Below are 22,419 nucleotides of genomic sequence, written 5' to 3' on the forward strand. Positions count from 1 at the left end.
TAATGAAATACCCATACGCCCTCCCTACTTTAATTTAAAGCACACACACTTGCATTTTAAAAGAAATATGTCCAGTAACTGATATTTGAATCTGTGGAGGTTTTGATTTAGAGCCACATAAACATGAGTTTCCCTAGACTCAGGGTCCCCTCGTCATGGAGCTGGAGGAGGTGTCACCCAGTAATTCTAGGGACTGAAGATACAAAGATGAAAATGACACACTCAAGTAAGGGAATGCAGCAGACCTGTAAACCAATCACTGAAACTCACTGCATAGGAGTCATAAAACAGGCCCTAAGGACTACACTTGGGAAAGCATCAGCTTTGCACATAATTTAATTTAAAGCATTCATGGCAGCTCTCTGGATGGTAGAGTAAATTTCAGAAAAGGTCCTACTCTGCCTGATACCACTAATGGTAAGAGAATTTGACGGCATAATCTTCTGTGCTCGTACAGGACTCAGTTTCTACATCTGTCTCAGCTCCTTTCACACAGAATTATCATGATTCATTGATCTGTTTTTCTCTTATCAGATTAAAATGCTTGTTGAGGGTGAGATATGTGCCTTGCCCATCACTGCCTGACACAATGCTTGACAGGCACTCAGTGACGCTGGTTAACGCATTAAGGTCACTCGCATTTAAGACTTGACATTTCCCTACAAAAGGAAATAACTTTATCTAAAGGTGGGAGTTTCTATTCTATACACATCTGTTGGCCCTGCCAGAACTAGGAAGGATAAAAAAATTGAGGTTAGCAGTAGCTACCATATTTCTTCCTTATAGAAAGAACATGTCTACCTACTTTCTAGAAAACACAGTCTCTATAAGGCTTATTACTTTTTATACATGAGTTTTCTCTGAATATCTATTTGTGAAAATTCCTAGTTAATGGAACATAAAAACAAGATCTCATATGGTGATGCTGTCTGTCTAGTCATTAGCTGCCTCTTCAACCTTCGCTATCAAGAAAGAAGAGAGGGAAGGATGTGAGGGAAAAAGATAAGCAAGAATATGAGGAGGAAAAGAAAAAAAGCTGTATTTTTAGTGAGCACATACTGTTGGCCTGGCATTGTTCTAGATGCTTTACATATACTAGTGCATTTCATCTTCACAACTACTTTGATGGAAATATGATTTTTTCACTTTAAATTTATTTATTTTTGGCTGTGTTGGGTCTTCGTTTCTGTACGAGGGCTTTTTCTAGTTGTGGCAAGCGGGGGCCACTCTTCATCGCAGTGCGTGGGCCTTTCACTATTGCGGCCTCTCTTGTTGCGGAGCACAGGCTCCAGACGCGCAGGCTCAGTAGTTGTGGCTCACGGGCTTAGTTGCTCCGCGGCATGTGGGATCTTCCCAGACCAGGGCTCGAACCCGTGTCCCCTGCATCGGTAGGCAGACTCTCAACCACAGTGCCACCAGGGAAGCCCCGATTTTTTCTACTTTAAAGACCAAAAGTTTAATCATGTGAAGTTGAAACACTTTACCCAACATCGTATTATGGGTAACTTGTGACATCAGGATAGCGATAACAATAATAGTAATAACAACAAAAGTAAAATAATAAATAAATACACAGCAGCCATCATTACTGAGAGGTATGCTGGGCAGTAATATAATCTTATAAACCTAATAACTCAAAGACTATTACATGAAAGATGTCATTACATTTTGAACAGATAACCAGATGTGAATTAACAAGATTAAATACATTACCAAGGACAACAGCTAAGTGGTAGAGTGGGATTTGAAATCCTCTCCATGTCAAGCCTGTATCTATTTGACGGACATTGTGTTGCCTTGCCTTTGAGGCCGAATTCCAAGCACTTCTGACTTTTATTTACCATCTGCTATGCAAAGTTACTCTTTAGTTCCAAAATCCCTAACCTTTAGATATTGGGAAATCCTTACAAAGCTTCCCTAGTAGATGTATCCATTATGTTGACTGAGGCTAGGGCAATGAGGAAAAAACAGGCCTGGGGATTTCTGCTCTAGAATACAGTGCTAACTGGACCAATGGCAGGAGGCTACACAATCCTCTGACCAGAGAAAGTGATGCCCACTCCCTTGCCTGCCCCCACTCCCTAATGCTCACATGGTAAGTACTGAACAACATTTAAAAGTTACTGTTTGACTCCTGCCCATTTCTTTCCCCCTTCCTTTAGTAGGAAGTTTTCTCCAAACTCACCATCTCCCATCTCATCAGAGAAGGGGAGGCTAAAGACAGCTTCATCAATCATCCGGTTGGGAAGGTTGGTATAGAACCTGCCAACTGTGGTCTCCAGGTTACTCAGCTGGTTCAGCACCATCATGCTGCCCTTAATCACAGGCAAGGCTGTCCGGTCCAGCACGCCATACTTCCCTGAGTTCTGTTCAGCAAGATCTCTCAGAAAAGCCAGCTCTTTCAAACCAGTCACCCCATCTAAAATAAAAAGCCAAGGGAAGACAATGTAAAACAAAACAGTGGATATCCATATAATAACTTTGCCATTTAGATCTAAGAAGGGTCTGGACGAGGTCTTGCAATGCCAAGGGGGTCTTTGCAGAGACAGTGTGGCCTCAGGACACAGATACCAGTTCCTGCTGATGAACAAAGCTGGAGGCGTGATCTTTCCTCAAATAGTCAAGAGGGCAAAGGAATTCTTCAAAAGGCAATGATGAAGAACACATGAGTAAATAAAGGAACCCCATCCAGCAAGGATGTTCTTCCCTTAAAGTTTAATTATAAAATTTAAATTATTGTTCTGCATTTAATATTTGAAAGCAAAAGTAATGATTAACAAGTTTGCATTTAATTTAAATTAGTAGATGAAGTTGTAAGAGTTTTAAAGGATCGAGGTTTACCATTTCATTTCTTACCTCTTTGCCTATTAAACTCTTGCCAAAGTCTCATGCAACTAAATGAAAGAATTACGGATTGTATTGAGTGGTGTCTCCAAACGCTGTTTCTTTAAGCTCATTTTAATTACAAATGTTTTCATGCTTTATATTGTTAGGATAATACTGGATTTGATTTATTTAGTATACTTTTTTTATGTTTAGAGTTTTAAAATTTTTGTAAAAGATTCAGGCATACTGGGCTGAATTGTTCTACAACATCTGTAATCTATAGCACAAAAATAAATTTAATAAATCTTTTTTAAAATTTTGGTTTGCTATTGTTGGAACACAGTCAAAAGGATTAGTAACCGGTCCCATATGGGTACCATTGTAAACAAATTCAAATGATTTCAGTCACTACTGAGATTCTACCAATGAGTTTTAAAAAGGTTTTGCCTCATGTTCTTGACCTGCTTAGTCATTAAAAAAATCTGAAGAGTTCATGGTTCACCTACCTTAAGTGACTTTATCATTTCTAAATAGGAAGTATATATACTTCTAGCCTTGTAAGTCCATTATATCCATTAGATCCTTGTAAGTCCATTATATCCATTAGATCCAAGATCTAATGGATATAATTTCTTTCTTCACACGCTGTATGTAAATAATTTGGATTTTGCTCCACTCAGACAATGCTAAGGGAAAGTTTGCATCAGATTATTGTTGCCTTTGCTTGACACAGAATTCACATGGGAGGTGAGTGGTAAAAGACACTTACCTCCCATGTCTGGGAGTAAAAGACAACACAGAAGATGTGATCGATCCCTGATCTTACACCCTTGATAAACTCACAGGGGCGAATGATAAAAGGAGACAACTTCAAGGCAATAAACACATTTCCTTTCTTTGTCATGCACTGCACAGCTCTTTCAAAATGTACAAGAAAAGTAACAAACAGGAACATCTACTAGACAAAGAAGCACAGTAAAGGATATCAAAGATTGGGTTACTTTATATCACTCCATTTTTTTATGTCACTCCATCATGAAATGTTATGCAGGGGTGGCAGTAGAGTCAGTAGGGTGGCAGACTGGATTATTCTATCATCAATGTGGTCATGCTGGAAACTACATTTCCCACAATCCCCTTTCTTCTATGCTTCCAGGTTAAAGGTGGCCAAAAGTGAAGTGTTGTAAGATTTAAGAGGTGAAGAGAGAGATGTTAAGAGACAGACATAGAGGAACCAGAATGTTCCAGTCCGTCCCACTCTTCTGCTCTGTGTTCAGTTCCCTTTCCCAGCTGCTGGCATACTCACCAAGTGCAACCCCACTCCAGATGCTTCACTGAGAATTCACAGGGGTAGCAGCCAACAACCTCTCATAGACTTCTACACCAGACCTCCTAAGCAGTCTTCAGTGTTCCTAGCCTCCAGAAATCCCTGCAAGTTCCAACTTGTTCACCCAGACCAGAGCTGGTTAATAACCTTTGAGTTGTCATTTCCTCTTTTTGCATCTTTACTCTTCCAGTTTCCCCCCATAATTGTGTACACTCTTCTTTTTTTCATTGGAGTATAGTTGATTTACAATATTGTGCTGGTTTCAGCAAAGTGATTCAGTTATATACATATATATTTTTCAGATTATTTTCCATTATAATGAATATAGTTCCCTGTGTTATACAGTAAATCCTTGTTGCTTATCTATTTTATGTATAGTAGTTTCTATTTGTTAATCCCATACTCCTAATTTATCCCTCCCCCCCAAGCCCTTTCCCCTTTGGTGTGTTTTCTATGTCTGTGAGTCTGTTTCTGTTTTATATATAGATATGTATTATATATATAATATATATGTATAATTTTGTATTTTTTAAGATTCTACACATAAGTGATCTCATATTTGTCTTTCTTTGTCTGACTACTTCACTTAGTATAATATTCTCTAGGTTCATCCATGTTGCTGCAAATGACAATATTTCATTCTTTTTTATGGCTGAGAAATATTCCATTGTATATATACACCAAATCTTTTTTTTCTTTTAAGCATCTTTATTGGAGTATAATTGCTTTACAATGGTGCGTTAGTTTCTGCTGTATAACAAAGTGAATCAGCTATACATATACATATATCCCCATATCTCTTCCCTTTTGCGTCTCCCTCCCACCCTCCCTATCCCACCCCTCTAGGTGGTCACAAAGCACCGAGCTGATCTCCTTGTGCTATGCAGCTGCTTCCCACTAGCTAGCTCTTTTACATTTGGTAGTGTATATATGTCCATGCCACTCTCTCACTTCGTCCCAGCTTACCCTTCCCCCTCTCTATGTCCTCAAGTCCATTCTCTACGTCTGCGTCTTTATTCCTGTCCTGCCCCTAGGTTCTTCAGAACCTTTTGTTTTTAGATTCCATATATATTACACCACATCTTCTTAAACTAATCATCTGTTGATGGGCACTTGGGTTGTTTCCATGTCTTGGTTATTATAAATAGTGCTGCTATGAACATTGGGGTGCATGTATCTTCGTGAATTAGTTTTTGTCTCTTCCAGATATAAACCTAGGGGTGGGATTGCTAGATCATATGGTAGCACAAGTCTTAGTTTTTTAAGGAACTTCCATATTGTTTTCCATAGTGGCTGTACCAATTTACATTCCCACCAACAGTATACACTCTTATTCTGATAATATGTTGTACCAAAATTTTCATAGTGACTCTCCTTCCCTATTTGAATTGACAGAGTTAAGGGAATGTGTCAACCCCCGTGAACAATGTTCAGAGATATCTCTCAGAGAGGTGGAAAACTTGCAATGAGGACATATTTCAGGCTAGATTAAGGGGGAGAAAGAGAAAAGATGAGAATAGTTAGAGGGAAGTAACCAGAAGTTTCAAAGAATGGAATTATCAGGGGCACAGCAAGAGCACAAGATACTCCAGTGGGAAGATGTAGGTACAGTGAAGAGATGGGTGACAGCAAGAAAATTTCTTTACTCAGTATCTGCCTGGGAAGACCTTCAAATTGAATGGAAAAGACATGATCACTTCCTTTTATGTTTCCTTACTCCTGTCCTATTGCATTTAATTCATCTGCCTTGTCTGTCTTCTTCACTGGGTCAAGGGCTTCCCGAAGACAGAGATTTTGCGTACTACAGCTCTAGGACCTCAGTGCACTATGTTGTATATGGCACGTGCTCGATAAACACAACATATCTTGTATATTTATTATCACAGCAATCCTATGAAGACTTTGTTCTTTTCATTTTACAGATAAAACTGAGGCCCTCAAGAGATTAAGTAATTTGCCATAAGCCACATGGCTAGCAAATGGAGACTGAAACTGAGAACGTCTAGACACCATCCCCTGTGTTCCTCCATGTGTATGCAGTCCACAAAAATATCTGCAAAAAAATCATGCTGGCCAAAACACAGATTCCTGGACCCCATCTAAGAGGGTCTGAGTACAAATTTGTAGATACTGCCTGGGAGTCTGCATTTAAAAAATGAGTCTCTAATATATCCTTATCCCATTAAAATATGAGAACCAGTGTCCCTAAAGCCACCTGGTTCTGCATGGAAATCTGAAAGTGGATAGGGGAGATAAAAGCCCATAGGTGGGAAGGGCTGCTGGATCAAGACATGCTCTCTTAAAAACAAGAGAATGGGGCCACTTTGAGCACTGAGGAAAAGGGACCCAAAGAAGAGGACGAAGAGCTGTGTAACAGGTGGGAGGGACATGACACAGCAGGGAGGCTGGAAAATTGGGCTTTCATCAGACTGGAGGATGGTTAAATTGCTGAAGGAAAAATAATGAGTATTTCCTCAGATTTGCTAGTTTACTAAACCCTCTCACATATTGTCTGATTTAATAGCAACACAATCAACCTTGATGAGCACCTAGCAAGCGCCTGGCATCATCCTGGGTGCCTACCGTATGTCGGGGTTCACAATAACCCTGTCAAGTAGATAATTCTCATCTCCAATGACACAGCTAAGGAAGGGGAGGTGAAGAAAGTGTCACAAGAGGCTCCAGGTAGTGATTCCGCAGGGAAATGTGATAGTCACAGTCCTGGTTATACAGAAGAATCTAGGTCAGTACTTCAGCTTCCTGCTCTTAAATCAATGAGATAAGTTAATAACCTCTATGCAGTATCAAAATCCAAGAATATGAGGAGAAGTGAAAAAAATGGAGCTGTACAGAATCTTGTGCAAGACCACATAACTGGTGACGGTTTAGAAATGAGCAGCTGGCCGGAGAGAGAGAGACGTAGAGACAGGGACATCCTAACACACACCCTGAGTACCCATGGGAGGTAGAGAAAGACAGGCTTGGGAAGGAATCTGCTTCTTATACCCTTCATCAAAGCACCCTGTGATGGTTCTTCGTTATTTTTTTTGAAAGCAGCATGCACGTAGACAGAACTTTCATCTGAAAGAAAAGAATCTCGAAACACTACCTACCGTTCATGAGGGCGTAGGTGAGAATCATTACGGAGTTGTTTAGAAAGCTATTTTCTTCACTGATGACACGGAGAGTCGCCTTTTTATCTTCTTCTGAAGAGTCCTTTGATGTAATGCCAGCAGACAGGTAAATGATGACCATGTCTGTATCTAAACAAAAACATGCAAACTGAATGTTACATCGGAGTCTGGCTAAAGGCAGCTACTCAGTTTCTCTTTCACTGGGCTTTCCTGCCTTGAAGACCTGCCCGGTCCACCATTCCTACTCCCGCCCGTCTGATGCCGGGCTTTCGTCTTCTTGCCTCCGCTGCTCTTTCATCCTGCCCGTGGTGGGCCACGAGGCCTCATTTACCCAGTGTCAGGTAAGGAGATGTTCCTAATGAGTTTACCAGATCGAAGAAGGTGTGTTCCTTTAGGCATCTACGGTTGTGGTAATTTAGCCATCCTAAAGGGACATCTTTCCTGCCTTCTGAAATGGAGGATTCAGAACCGGATTTACCTTTTCCTTAGTGTCTCAGGGTCTTCCCCAGGAACACACATTTTTTTGGGGACTAGGTTTTAGAAAAAAAAAAAATTATTTATTTATTTTTGTTTGGCTCCTCTGGGTCTTAGTTGCAGCACACGGACTCTTTGTTGCTGCATGAGGGATCTTCACTGAGGTACGTGGGATCCTTAGCTGCGGCATGCAGGATCTTTTAGTTGTGGCATGTGGGATCTAGTTCCCTGACCAGAAATCGAACCCAGGCCCCCTGCATTGGTAGCGGGGAGTCTTAACCACTGGACTACCAGGAAAGTCCCAGGACTAGGCTTTAAAATGGTGGTTCTGCCAAGGACTCCTGAGACATGTAAGGTTATCTGTCTCTATGCCAGGTAGTGCCAAAAACATTTTTGTTTTAAAACTCACCAGTGTAGGAGAACAATAAAAGCATGGACATAGGAGCCCGGTTGCTTGTGTTCACATCCCAGCTGTACCACTTTCAAGCTGTGTCTGGGTTGTTTCAGGCAGATTTCCTAACCTTTCTACACCTAAATGTCCTTATCTACAACAACATGGGGATAATGACAGTATTTATTTCACAGGGTTGCTGTGAGGATCAACTGGTTAATTTAAGAGTGAAAGCCAGACTTCCCTGGTGGCACAGTGGTTAAGAATCTGCCTGCTAATGCAGGGGCCACAGGTTCGATCCTTGGTCCGGGAAGATCCCACGTGCCACGGAGCAACTAAGCCCGCGAGCCACAACTACTGAGCCCGCATGCTGCAACTACTGAGCCCTCAGGCTGCAACTACTGAGGCCCATGCACCTCGAGCCTGTGCTCCACAAGAGAAGCCACTGCAATGAGAAGCCCGTGCACCACAACAAAGAGTAGCCCCCACTCGCTGCCACTCAAGATGCAGAGGCTGAATGATGGCTTTAATGGAGGAAGGGAAGTAAGCCAGCTGGATTTTTATACTGTCTTTTTAATCTGAGATTCGCTGATTCAATATCTATTTTTAAGACAACCTACACAGACGTTTACCTTTTTATTGAGAAATAATGATTGATATGCTATATGCTTAATTCTTCAGGTTTTTATGGTTGTCATTTATCTGAGATTGCTTTATAGTTACTGGGGTAGGCAACCTCCAGGTTGATCCCCCAACGATTTCACTTCCTGATATTCACATCCCTGTGTGGTCTCCCTTTGAATGTGGACTAGATTTAATGACCGGCTTCTTGTGAACCGAATGCAGCAGAGGTCACAGGGTGTCAAGAGATGGATTAGGTTACAGAAAGACAGTGGCTTCCACCTGTGTGCTCTCTCTCAGGGAAGCCAGAGAGCATGTTGTGAGCTATCCCATGGAGAGGCAAGGTACTGAGGCCTTCAGAATCGAATCTGCCAGCAACCATGTCAGTGAACTTAGAAGCAGACCTTTCTCAAGTTGAACTATGAGATGACAGCAGCTGTGGACAACAGTTTAACTGCAACCTCATGAGATACCTTTAGCCAGAGGCACCCAACCATGCTGTGCCCAGATTCCTGACCTACAGACACTGAGATAATAAATGTTTATTGCCTTAAGCCAGTGAGTGTTGGGTAATTTATTACCCAGGAATAGATAATTTAAAAAATTATCCTAACAATTATGAGGGTATAATGACAGAATTTTCTTCCGTTTGTAAATTTCCATTTTAGACACTGCAACATCCTTTATTATGCAGAATTGAATAATTACTATTAAGACTTAATATATAAGCAAGTCTTAAAGCTAATTTTGATGCTTGAACAATTCTTTAATAAATATTAACTGCAAATTTAAATTACATATTTTTTCATCAGAAATTAAGATATGAAAGCTGATGTATAAAAATATCATAAGCTAGGGAATATCCCTGTCTTAAACTAGATGTCAATCTTTTTCCAGTGTTGAAAATACAGTCCTGTAAATTATTTTTTTTAGGATGCTAAACAGCTCACTTAAGCTTCAGACTGGAAAATACTACTGGACCCTAGCAGGTAGAATACAGATATACCATGAAGCTAACAAGCCATCGCCCTGTGGTCTGTCATTTATGTGTGATAAATTCCTGGACACCTGCAAGACTGACCTAAAATGAACTCTTGAATTTTCTTACTTGGCTTTATGATTCTGGATAAAACACGCTGTCACTGAGAGCTGGTTTTAGGCACAGGTCCACAACTGGAAAACGAGAAGGGCCTGCAGCCTGCAGCTCCTTTAGTCGCCAAGCGTATTTTCTTTCCGTCCCAGCAATAAGACATACACTCTGCAAGCATCCTCACTGTCTCTGTCCAGCCACTGACTCTACTCCTGCCCCATCCTTAGGCAAAATTGAGTTATTTTTCTATTTTTAGGTATCAGACCTGCCAAATTTGGTCTGATTTATTTTTTTACTTGCTAGGATATCCCCTCTCTAGTCGCTCATGGGAACATTAAGCCTTGTGGTTAGTAATGTTAGGGATGAGTAATTATAGGGACTTGGGGCAGGGCAAAGACATAGCATGTACCTGGAAGAAAATGCAACCCTCTCCGTTTGACAAGTCCCTGTCTAAGCCACTAGCATTCCTTGGGGTCAGTATCAAAGCGGGGAGAACAAGTCAAATTTGGGCTTTGCCCATGCCATTAGATTCCCACTCCCAGCCATCTTATTCCTTCTGCTACAAAATGACCCTCCCCAACCAGTTATCCCCCAGACAAACCCAGAACAAACAATCCAAATGGGTCGATGGTATCAGTTACAGATCTACCATGGGATTGAAAAAGAACCAGCACTGGATAAAAGTTTTAGATTTTCTGATTAGTACAAAGCAAATCAGGACAAAGCCACCATGATATATGCCATGTGGCTTCTGTTCATATGACCACCAATGTGGGGCAGATACCTTACTGTCATTCACAGACTAATCCTTACAATAACCCTACAGGGTAGACTCATTGGAATAATCCTATCCCACTGCCTTCAAACAGTGCCAGGTATACAGTAGATGCTAAATAATTGCCTGTGGAGTGAACACAAGTAATGATGTAGAGTACAAGCTCCTATGAGGAGTACATAGACCCCTCACACCATGCTGTAGCCAAGGCTACTAATGGTCCTTGACCGTCTTTGGGCTTGGGGTCAACTTAGGATGTCTAGGGTATCCGCTCTCCTTTAGCCAGAGCTAGAAGGCTTTTTCTTTTTTTAAATATATATATATATATATATACATATATATATTTTTTAATGTGGACCATTTTTAAAGTCTTTATTGAATTTGTTACAATATTGCTTCCGTTTTTTATGTTTTGGTTTTTTGGCCACAAGGCATGTGGGATCTTAGCTCCCCAACCAGGGACCGAACCTGTACCCCCTGCCTTGGAAGGCAAAATCTTTAACCACTGGACTGCCAGGGAAGTCCCCAGAGCTAGAAGTCTTGAAGGAAACAGAATATCATAATAACCACAGCTAATATTTATTTAATATTTATGATGGAGCCCTGGATCTTATTATCACACCCAGTTTGCAGATGGGGAAACCAGACCTGGAGAAATCAAATAATTCACACAAGTTTAGAAAAATTTCAGAGTAGGAATTTGAACACACATTGGTTGAAATTCAAAACCCACATACTTAACCACTGTGCAACATTGCTGGAGAGCAGCTCAAACCTCTCCTTAATAAACTGGGTAATACTAATTCCTGATGTGTTTCTTTATGCAATCTAATTTGGGTTCTTTTTTCTTTGAGCTGCCGGTAGAAGTTGTAAAGTGCAGGCCTGTGAGCTAAACTTTAGACACATCTTACTTGGCCTAAAAAAGACTCCTCTGAGCATTTAGAAAAAAGACATCAAAATGTGTCCAAATCTGTGATGCTCACTCTTCTTTCCATGTTTTTGCTCGCCAACATTAAGAAAAACCCCCAAAACCCAAAGGAGAAACGTTTCCTGTCAAAGCAGTCTTCTGCTAATGTGCAGGGCAGGAAGGTTTGTAAGAAGAGGTTTAATGAGGTCTCTATTCACAGTTTTAAAGCTGGAACAAATGACAACATTTGAAAATGAAGGGGTTTCACATAAAGATCCAGATTTCTGGCTTCTCTTAAAACAGAATATCTGGCAACACTGGATAGGCGTTCCTGCAAGGCAACGAGAGGCTGGACAGGAGAGCAGCTGCCTCCTTGATAGAGCATGTGCCCTCTAGCTTCCTGTGCTCCCCACACAATCCTCATTACCTTACCTCGAGCTCACCTGACACACTCACTGCCTGGCTGCTGCCAGTATAACATATCTCTTCATTACTTAAACAGTGTAATAATCATCGAAATCGGACTTCATCTCTAAAGATGGTTTGATGGCTGAAGAATCAAGTAAGAAGAGCACATCTGGTGAGGAATGCCGACAGCCGGATGGCAGCTGGTAAATGGCATCCACAGGTGAATGGCATTGACCAACTAGCCAATCTGTCTTGAATACTTGAGAGGTCAGCCTTATCCTTTGGCCTTATTGAACTATGGACAACTTTACACTCAGCCATCCTGTAATATTGGTCTGTGGATAGCTGGTGCTTGCCAAGGCTGGCAGGCAAAATTCTAAGATGACCCCAATGACCCCCACCCTTGTATGACTCCCTCCTCTTGAGTGTGGGCATGACCAGTAATTTGCTTCTGGCCAATAGAATATGGCTAAGGTGATGGGATATCATTCTTGTGACTGTGCTATATATTTGGCAAAGATGGAGGGATTCTGCAGACGTAATGAAGGTCTTAATAAGCTAACCATGAGGGAGAGTAATCTATTTAAATCAAAAGGGAGAGTTAAGCCTGATTAGGTTAGACAAGGCCTTTAAAAGAGGGTCCAAGCCTTCCCCGAAGTCAGGGGCTTGAAAAAAAGATGCTCTCCTCCTGGCCTTGAAGAAACAAGTAGACATGCGTTTCACAATTGCAAAGAAATGAATTCTGCCAACCATTGAGCTTGGAAGAGGACTCTGACCCTCAATGAATCCACAGACTTGGCTGACACCTAGAATGCAGCCTTGTGCAGTCCTAAACAGAGAAGCGGCTCAGCAACTCATGGACTCCTGACCCACGGAAACTGTGAGACAATAAACTGTGAGATAACAATACACAGAAACGTAAAACTGATACACCATTTACCACCATTAGCTGTAATAATTACAGTAGCTTCTGTCTTTCAAGGGCCCACCATGTGCCAGGCACTAAGTTGTGCATTTATCAATGTGGTCTTAGTTTTAATGCAGACACACTGAAGAGCTTGAAAATATATTCTTTAAGTTTATCTCAACAGGATATGTTCATTGAAAAAAACAACCTACAAACAGATTTTCGAATATGAAAGAGAAAATGACATAGATTCCTTTCAGTAGTTTCAAAGCATGTATCTTATTTCAAATATCCTTCCCTTTACTTTAGCATGCATTCTAATTCCAGATTTTCTTTAACACATGAAAATTAAATTAGAGTGCCTTTGTACATCTGAAGGGCTGTGCTCATCTAAATGACAGCTGGTTAGAAGAAGGAAGGATCGAGGCAAGAATTCCGGCTGCCCCGTTTCTGAGCACATGCGCACAAGCAGACAGCCTCTCTAAGTCACTGAGGAGGAGAGGCTGACAATTAGCATCAAAAAGGATGTGGATATTCTCCTGGGAAATAAACGGGGATATGTTCCTAATAAAGGCGCAGGAAGAAGAGGCTCAGGGAGTAAAGAAATCGTGCAGACTGAGTACCTTTGATTGGAAGAGATGAGAAAATCTAGTAAGATCCTAGTATTAGATGACCATTATGACAACACAAGAAAATTTTATCCCGTCAATTTAGAAAAAAATCCCTCGAGACATAGTTATGTGATCAATTTACAATATATTTCTATTGCCATCCTCTATCTGTTAGTTTATGAGCAACTAATTTATTAGTGAGCAAAGGCACTTACTTGCTTGGAACTTGGTGCTATTGTTGGTGCTTCGAATCAGCTGAAATGCCTTTTGAAATCCCACCGCGTGCTGGGTAGGGCTGTCCAAAGACTTGACACTGCTGACGAAGGTGGACATTTTCCTTTTTGTCTCACTGGTGGCTGGAGACAGGAATGTCTTATAGCACTGGTCAAGTGAGCAAGTCCTGACGGTGTCTGCCACAGTCAGCATGGAGATCTGGAGGGGAAAACAAACAGACAAACAGACCTTGTTATTCTGCCAGGGAAAGGTTTTCTACATTTCAGAAGAGCGCCCAAAGTGACAAGTCCTACCGAACAGTTTTGGAGAGTTTAAAAAGAAATGCCTAGAGGCATCGACCTATCAAATTTGAAGAAGATTAATTAAGGATTGGTAAGGGACAGGGACCCTAGAATTTGGCTTTTGTTCCAAGATGAAGTCAGCAGTACAGCGTTCATCTAGAACATTAAAAACAGTATTTCGCACACATAAAAATCTTGGCAAGTACTAATCGTCTGGATTCTCCGACTGGAGGTGGCGGTGACGGTAAAGGCATAGGGTGTGTGTTTTAAACAACTAGATTAGTGAGTAAAACCTTAGGAGGTGGAAAAGTCAAAATGATGAAGCAGAAAATGTCTACAGGCAATAGATTATCATTAGTTGTAAACACGCCTATCTCTGAGGTATCCTAGAGATTAGTAAACCTCTAGCAGCCTTCTTTTCTCCCTTGCCTCCCATCAATCTTGAGATAAAGACAAGTCATCCACCAGTGTCTAAGCCCTAGCCCTGTTCCTCCTTAGTATAATTTCCAGTGTGAAAGTCACAGCTAATTAGAAGTCTAGGCAGGGCCATTCAGGAAGTGCAAGACTCAGTTTGGTGGGGATGGTTTTATAAAGAGATTTGGAACCAGGGCTGGCAGCTGCTTCCTTAAATACGAGAATAAAAACTACAGCACTCTCTTTTCTCAAAGTCATTTTTAAAGGTGGATTGAAAAATACATATCATAAAACATAAAGTACTTTTAAAAAGGTATTCAAGAAAGACCCAATGCCAATGGGGTGGGGGGGGGTCACTGGGGTCATCATCACCTTATCGTGTTCATCGATGGCGCTGAGGATGACCTGGGCAGCGTCCTTGGCAATCTGAAGCTGGGTGTCTGTGACGGAAGCCCCGTGGTCCAGGATCACTACTATGTGCTTTGACTGCGGCCGGACAGTGGAGACGTAGATAGGTCTAGAATGGGGAGAAGCTCTCTGGGGTCAGTCCTGGTTTAGAGTAAAGGCCTCAACCTCACACAGCTATGAGTGCTACATATGGGCAGGCATGCTGGCCTCCCTGTGTTTCTGGGGGTTTGGCACAAGGATGGAGAGACCAGCACGGAACGAGAAACTATTCTGGTGCACTGAAAACAAGACCTCAAGACAACAGCGTGCGTCTGCGTAACAGGGATTGGTGACTTCTGCCTTCCAAAGATTAAAGCAACCGGGAGAAGGATTTAAGGAGCAAAGCCTTTGGAAGGCTGGCTTTTTCAGCATATGTGAAAGTCCACCCTCCCTGGAAATGGAACTGGTGGCCCCCCGGGCAGCAGAGACAGAATAGCAGGGAGAAAAAAGTCCACCAGCCAGTGCGGGGGTCCTCTGCAGATTTAGAGCGGGGCTTGGCTAACACGGAGGCAGCCTGTCATCTGTGAGCATGCTGAGCAGCTTTGAATAGCTGGTCTGGTTTCTCTCTCCCCAGACAAAAGCCACTGCTAGGAGGGCCCTTTTCCTTTCTGTACTGAAACAATTTACACAGGTCAGCCACCAAAAGGCCCCTTATCCGAGCATTTAAAACTGTGCCATCAGATTTGTCCAAGCCAGTGACAGCCACTCTTCTTGCCAGGTTTTTGTTTGCCAACATTAAGAAAAGGGGTGGAGGTGGGGGGAACGCCAAAGGGGTGGAGATGCCTCCCACCAAAGCAACCTTCTGCTAGTGTACGGTGCAGGCAGGTTTGTGAGAAGAGGCTTAATGAGGTCTCTATTCACAGTTTTAAAGCTGGAACAAATTAGAGGGAGCTTAAGAGAGCAAATCAGCCTCGAGAGAATTCTCTCCTTTATCGACACCCCTAAAACACTAGCGTGTTCTGTGAAATGTTAGATGCCAGTTGAGTCACAAAAGCCTGGGCACAAATTAAAAAATACAGGCAAAGTACCAAAAAAACTCAAAATCGGGCCAAGTTTACACTAATTGTTCTCAAGCCAAAAGTCCTACATTAATACTAAAGCACTACTATATTTTCACTAGTCAATACCATTTAGCCAAGTAGGGAAATTGGATAAAAAAAATCCAAGAGCGGTGGCTACAGAAGTGAAAGAGGCAACAGAAAATAAGGAAATCTGTCTATCCCGACACTGACAAGCAGGTCGAATACTGAACTTTTAAGTCCTCCAAACTAGATGAGTAGATTTTTTTTAAATGGCATACCCCCTCCTTTCCAATTCAACTCAACATAAATGAAGAGCAGAATATGTGTTCACACTGTCACAATAAATTGTTAAAAACTGCTTTACTGGGATACATAAATAGCAGCATTATATGTACAATCCGGGGCGGTCCTCATAGTGCAATTGGCTCCTTTCTGATATGCTCTGCAAACCCACTCCACACTTCAAAGGATGTGGAGACCTTGCAAAAGCCTCAGAGGTGAGAGGACAGGTCAAGAGACGGTGACAGCAATCTACGAGGAGAGGAACTCGGATTACTTAGTCAAGGAAACAGAGGCTTGAGGATTGATTTAATGCGTATTTAGGGTAGAGATTCGTGAAACCTCCCGAGTGTGGGTGAATGCTGATTTGTGACGAGGTGCTGCTTTTCCTTTTGGACCATCCCTCACAGGTGATTCATTAAAAGCAGAATGCCATCTAATCTATCTTCTTAGCAGTAAATGAGAATTAGATGGTTTATGATGTCTTTGGCCTCTCCTGAGAGATGAGCCAGACGAGAACCCAAGGTCATGGATTCTGGAACAGTCTCCCAGATGCTCAAGTCTTCACCATGCCGTCTAGGGAGGGAACGGAAGAAACTATACAAATGATACAAAGGTCCTTCAGGAAAAGCACAGAAGTAGTATCTTCCTTGGGGAAAATTTTAGATACAATTTATTTATTTTTTTCTTCCAGTTGTATTGAGATGTACTTGACATACAGCACTGTATAAGTTTAAGGTGTACAGCATAATGATTTGACTTACAAACATCATGAAGTGATTATCACAATAAGTTTAGTGAATAGATATAATTTAAAACAAAGATGGAAAGAAGCTAAATTGGTGGTTTAGTCTCAAAAAACGTGGCATGGAAAGCAGGCATCTTGCACTAGTTCCAGAAGTTCTGGCATCAAACATCTAACACTGCAAAAGCGAAACTGTGGGGATTAAAAAGGAAAGCATCTTTGCCTAAGGGGTTCTGTAAATTGATGAGTGTTGTCCTAGAAATCATCTCACCATTACCGCCCTTCTAGCTAAGTGGTAGCATCTCAAGTCATTTCCTGAGAAAAGCAGCATGTTAAGGACCCTCGATCCAGTGTTTTCTGGACAACCTTAAGACTTCTAGTAGCTGAGATTTGCATGTACATTTCAAAAGGATGGCCAAGCATGTTATCCCAGAAAGGAAAGCTGAGAATCACAAACTCTATTCTGAGCTATGCTGTAAAGTCTTCTAGCACTGCCCTTGAGAGAAGGTATTATCATTTGTCTCTCAACGAAGGTGTCTGAAACTCAAAACAGACTGGGTGCTTCAAAATTTTTTATTTCTTAGTAAACACTTGTTTTACTTGGCTTGTTAGATAGTTCTGAAAAAGTTCCAGGCTTCATCGTTTGCCTTCCCAGGCATTTCTACACCCACATATGTTAAATAATGAAATCATTTCAGGATAAGTTTCTGAAACCACAGTTTGGAGGCAGAGCTGTGTGTATGAATGGGGAGTCTATATTTTATACAGATTACTCTTAAGCAGTAATTAAAACTTTGGCAAGCAAGTCAACGTACCTACTGCGATGCTCATAGCTGCCCTTACACCGGAACTTGTGTGCTGGGAAAACAGTGAAAATTCCTTCTTCTGAACTGAAATACTGCCACTTAATTCCAGGGTTGGATTTCAGGTTGTCTGCAAGAACTGGAGGAGTGGGGAAAAGACATATAACCAACAAGTCCACAGGTGCACGCAGGCACTGTGCCTCGGGCATCTGTTTTGCATAAATGGTTTGTACTATGAAGAAATCCCAGTAGGTATAAGGCTGTAAATTTTCTACTCAACATTTTCTTTCTGTCCCTTAAAAAAATACCCCATGAATAGAAAATGTAATGAATGTTTCAGTCAAGCGAAGCAATCACTCTTAACATTGTACGGTGACACTATATGTCGTGAATTATTTTTTCGGCATAAATGATTCATTTGCATTCATCTCTCTCCTCACTGGGCTGGTCCCTGTTAAGCCAGTGTATACTTGCTGGCTTGGAGTATGTTCTCTAACTGTGGAAAACGGTAATATTAATAGGCTAGTCTCCCGAGGGACTAGACCTGTGACCTTGACCTTGTTCACTTCACAGTGAGGGAAACAGCATCGATAGTACTTGAAAAATGAGAACCACAATCATTCAGGAAGAGCTTACAGAATGATTCCAACATGGCAGCACTGGAATAGAGGCCTTCCCTCACGTTATCTCATTTAATCCATAAAAGAACCCTAGGATGAATGTGGTATTATTATTTTTTAACACCTTTATGGGAGTATAATTGCTTTACAATGGTGTGAGTTTCTGCTTTATAACAAAGTGAACCAGCTATACATATACATATATCCCCATATCTCCTCCCTCTTGTGTCTCCCTCCCACTCTCCCTATCCCACCCCTCTAGGTGGTCACAAAGCAGAAGCTGGTAGTAGTATTCCCTACTTCGGAGTTGAGAAAATATGTTTACAGAGCTTAAGCAAATTGGCTGAGGCCTTGTCAGGAACTGGCTGAGCTGGGATTCAAATCTGGGTGTCCTGGCTCCTGTGTTCTTTACATCAGTTGGTATTGCCCCCCTTCCTAAGTGTACTGCATCCCTGCCACTGGTTTGCAGCTGGGGTGGCAGCCACCTTACTGTGTGCAATACTGTCCCGAAAGCTCCATGAAGTCTTTCTCTCTTCTCTGATGCCCCTTCACTCTACTCCACACCACCTCATTTATGTAGTACACACTACTATGTGTAGGGTACTGCTTTACATGTTGCAAGAGATACAAAGATGAGCAGAACACAAGCCCTCCTGTAATAAGCAATACATCAGAAGAATTATATAGAGGGAAATGGAGCAAAACAAGAAAGCATGAGGTGTATTTGGCAAAAATATATATATAAAGCTCTGAATGCCACAAAGCCATCCTTTTTTTTTTTCCTTTGGCCGTGCCTCGCAGCATGTGGGAATCTTAGTGTTCCGACCAGGGATCGAACCCACACCCCCTGCAGTGGAAGTGTGGAGTCTTAACTACTGGACTACCAGGGAAGTACCCAACACATGGCCATCCTTTAGTCTGGCTTGGGGGGTCAGCAAGCTTCTGTAAAGGGCCAGGTGGTCAGTGATTCTGGCTTTGCAGACCATATGGTCTCTGTTCCAACTACCCAACACTGCCTTGTGGTGTGAAAGCAGCCACAGACATCCATGAAGGAACGTGTGGGTGTGTTCAATCAAAGCGAATTTGCGAACATCAGTGGCAAGCCCAGTTGGGGCAGTGGTCCTCCAACCACGCTGTGTAAAATGTACTATGTGGAGGCCTTCAAAAATATTCAGCAGTTACCCTGCCCGACACACACCGAGGAGCTATAGCACACTGTAGCCTCACACAAATCCTAGGAGTAAACAGTTATTAACCCCAAGTTACAGATGAGGAAACAGGCTGAGAGAGGTTTGTTGACTTGCTTGAGGTTTCACAGCGGACAAGAAGGAAGTCAAGCCAGTGTATGACCACAACGCCCGTCCCCTCTCTCCACTCTGCCAGCCAGCCTTATCAAGGTCATCACCTGGACTCAGGCGACCACTCTCGCTCCGGGGACCAAAGCTGACGTGAGTGCATGTAAACACGGAAGAGGGTTTTTCTCTGCCTTGTCTCCTGGGAGTCTGAAGCTCAACCTTGATCTCATATTAGCACTCTTCTCCAGGCAGCCCTGCCAACCCAGCAATAAAAAGGCAAACACCGCCTTTGGGAGAAAGGAAAGCTCGGTGACCTCATTTAAAAGTAACATCTGTAACAATAAACAGGCTACAGTGAGACTATTAAAAGGGGAGCCAATGAGAGCAAGAATGTTTTAAAAATAAATTAGAATTCACATAGTGCGTGATACATTTAGTCTCACCACAAAAGATCATTCTGGTTCCATTCCAGCACTAGAGCCTAAGTATTGGGCAAGGTTCCTCAAACCCTCCCGCTGAGAACTCCTTTGGTATCTGATTAAATTTCATCTGTTATTCAGCACTAGCAGAAGATGACGGCTATGATGGTAATGAGGACCCCAGGGCCCAGAAGCCTTCAATCTATCATTGTGGTGTGCACCCCAGGCAGGCCCCTCCTGACTTAGAGGTGGATGATAGCCCTACTATCTATGCAGAGAACCCAGAGGGGTCTTCCCCCATTCATAGGCATCAGTTAGGCGTTCTGACCACTGGATCACTTGGGCTGGGGTCCCACACACTCACTCTTTCCTCAGAAATGCTGGAAGCTGTCCAGGAAGAAAACCTGGGCAGACGCCCAACCTGTGAGCCCACGCTGCACAGTGCTAGGCTATAAGTTATCAACGGGCAGGGTCTGTATCTGTCTAAACTGCTCTGCACACCGATCTCAGACAGACACACGTGAAGGAGGCAATGAATGTTTTTTCCTTACTGAAGCTGAACCCGAACCCCAGGACAGAAGTTCATCACACCCTCTGACATCCTCCAGCATTTTACCTCTTCCCACCTTCTAGCTAGAATTACTGTCCTAACAGGAAACTGTTGGATCCTCCATCCCTAGACTCAAAGATCCTTGAGGGTGAGATCTATATCTGAGCCTTGTCTGTTACCCCTGAAGCAGAGATTCCCAGTACTTTTCACATCAAGGCGCACACTCTGCGTGATATCTGCAGCATACAGACTGGGAAGATCTGCATGGAAGTACTATTTCTCGAATGTTTTGATACTTTTGTTTGATAAATTCTAAAATCTTACTTTCCTCTAATGCCAAATCCAATTAAACATAAATTAAACATAGAGCAATGATTAAATAAATCAATATAGAGCAATCATAATTCTAAATAAGTTTAAAAATGATAAACACTCCCTCTCCCAACATTACTGCCAATGGAACCAGTACAAAAATAGGTAAATGGAGAGAGAAAAAGCCTGCTTGTCGGATGATTTCATGGGACTATACATGTCAAAACATATCAACTGTATATGCTAAACATGTGAAGTTTATTAGATGTCAATTATTCCTCAATAAATTTGATTTAATAATAGTGTAAATTTATTAAGCATCATACAAACTAGTTTTTTTTTTTTTTTTTTTTTGTGGTACGCAGGCCTCTCACTGCTGTGGCCTCTCCCGCTGCGGAGCACAGGCTCTGGACGCGCAGGCTCAGTGGCCATGGCTCATGGGCCCAGCCGCTCCGCGGCATGTGGGATCTTCCCGGACCGGGGCACGAACCCGTGTCCCCTGCATCGGCAGGCAGACTCTCAACCACTGCGCCACGAGGGAAGCCCCACAAACTAGTTTTATACACAGTTTGATGTTTTATAAAGACTCTATGAGTTTGCTATTATACCCATTTTACAGATAAAGAACTAACTTGCTCAGAGTCATAAGGGCAGAGTCATGATTTGACCTAGGTGTCTGCCTCCAAAGTCCTGGCTCTTTCCAGAACACTGTAGTGTTTCTACATGTCCATAGATACATGCTGAATGAATTGGCACTGAATAGATAAAAAATGCACTGAGTACTTCTTAAGAGGAAGAATAAATATATAAACATGTTGATGGTTTTCAATCAGAATAATCAGTTGCATCAGTTTGTAAATATACAGTGTAAATAAATACAATTAAGGAGACACTTGACTCCTTAAGGAACGATTTCAAAACTGAAATAAGACATAAGGCTAAAGTGAGCATTTAATCTTGTGAGAAAAAACAAACTGTTGAACTGCTAAAACTGGCACACACCAGCTGGGAGTCCAATGTCATGGGCTTTACCATCGACCTCAAGGGCTGGTCTACCTGGAAAATGGCAGAGACACAAGCTACAGCTTGGAAGGTAGAGTCGACGGTAATTACAGCACTCAGAACTGTGCGTGAGGTCAAACAATAGTGTACTTTATTTTATCTTTTTGCGGTACGCGGGCCTCTCATTGCTGTGGCCTCTCCCGTTGCGGAGCACAGGCTCCGGACGCGCAGGCTCAGCGGCCATGGCTCATGGGCCCAGCCGCTCTGCGGCATGTGGGATCCTCCCAGACCGGGGCACGAATCCGTGTCCCCTGCATCGGCAGGCGGACTCTCAACCACTGCACCACCAGGGAAGCCCTCAATAGTGTATTTTAGATAATAAAGGGAGTTTTTATTTGAGAGAGAAACTATAGCGCTGACACCTCTTAATTATTTTGTAGGTGCTCAGCTGGTTAGAGATGTGAGCCTGATGTGTCTTTTTCTTTGTCAAATTGAACAGGCATAAGAAAGCCATTTGGACACGGG

General features: G+C 42.3%; 1 protein-coding gene across 2 annotated transcripts in view; it reads right to left on the bottom strand.

Moving 5' to 3' along the window:
• The window catches only part of CACHD1 (cache domain containing 1), a 234,246-nt gene that overhangs the window by 61,880 nt on the left and 149,947 nt on the right, over positions 1 to 22,419 (bottom strand). For both annotated transcript variants that reach the window (XM_060304780.1, XM_030865831.2), the window contains exons 5-9: positions 17,709 to 17,835; positions 14,773 to 14,917; positions 13,687 to 13,903; positions 7,267 to 7,416; positions 2,186 to 2,419 (exon numbers count right to left, since the gene is read on the bottom strand). In XM_060304780.1, the coding sequence (XP_060160763.1) occupies positions 2,186 to 2,419; positions 7,267 to 7,416; positions 13,687 to 13,903; positions 14,773 to 14,917; positions 17,709 to 17,835 (873 nt within the window). The remainder of the gene's footprint in view (positions 1 to 2,185; positions 2,420 to 7,266; positions 7,417 to 13,686; positions 13,904 to 14,772; positions 14,918 to 17,708; positions 17,836 to 22,419) is intronic.

Source organism: Globicephala melas, chromosome 1, assembly GCF_963455315.2.
Source record: "Globicephala melas chromosome 1, mGloMel1.2, whole genome shotgun sequence".
NCBI lineage: Eukaryota > Metazoa > Chordata > Mammalia > Artiodactyla > Delphinidae > Globicephala > Globicephala melas.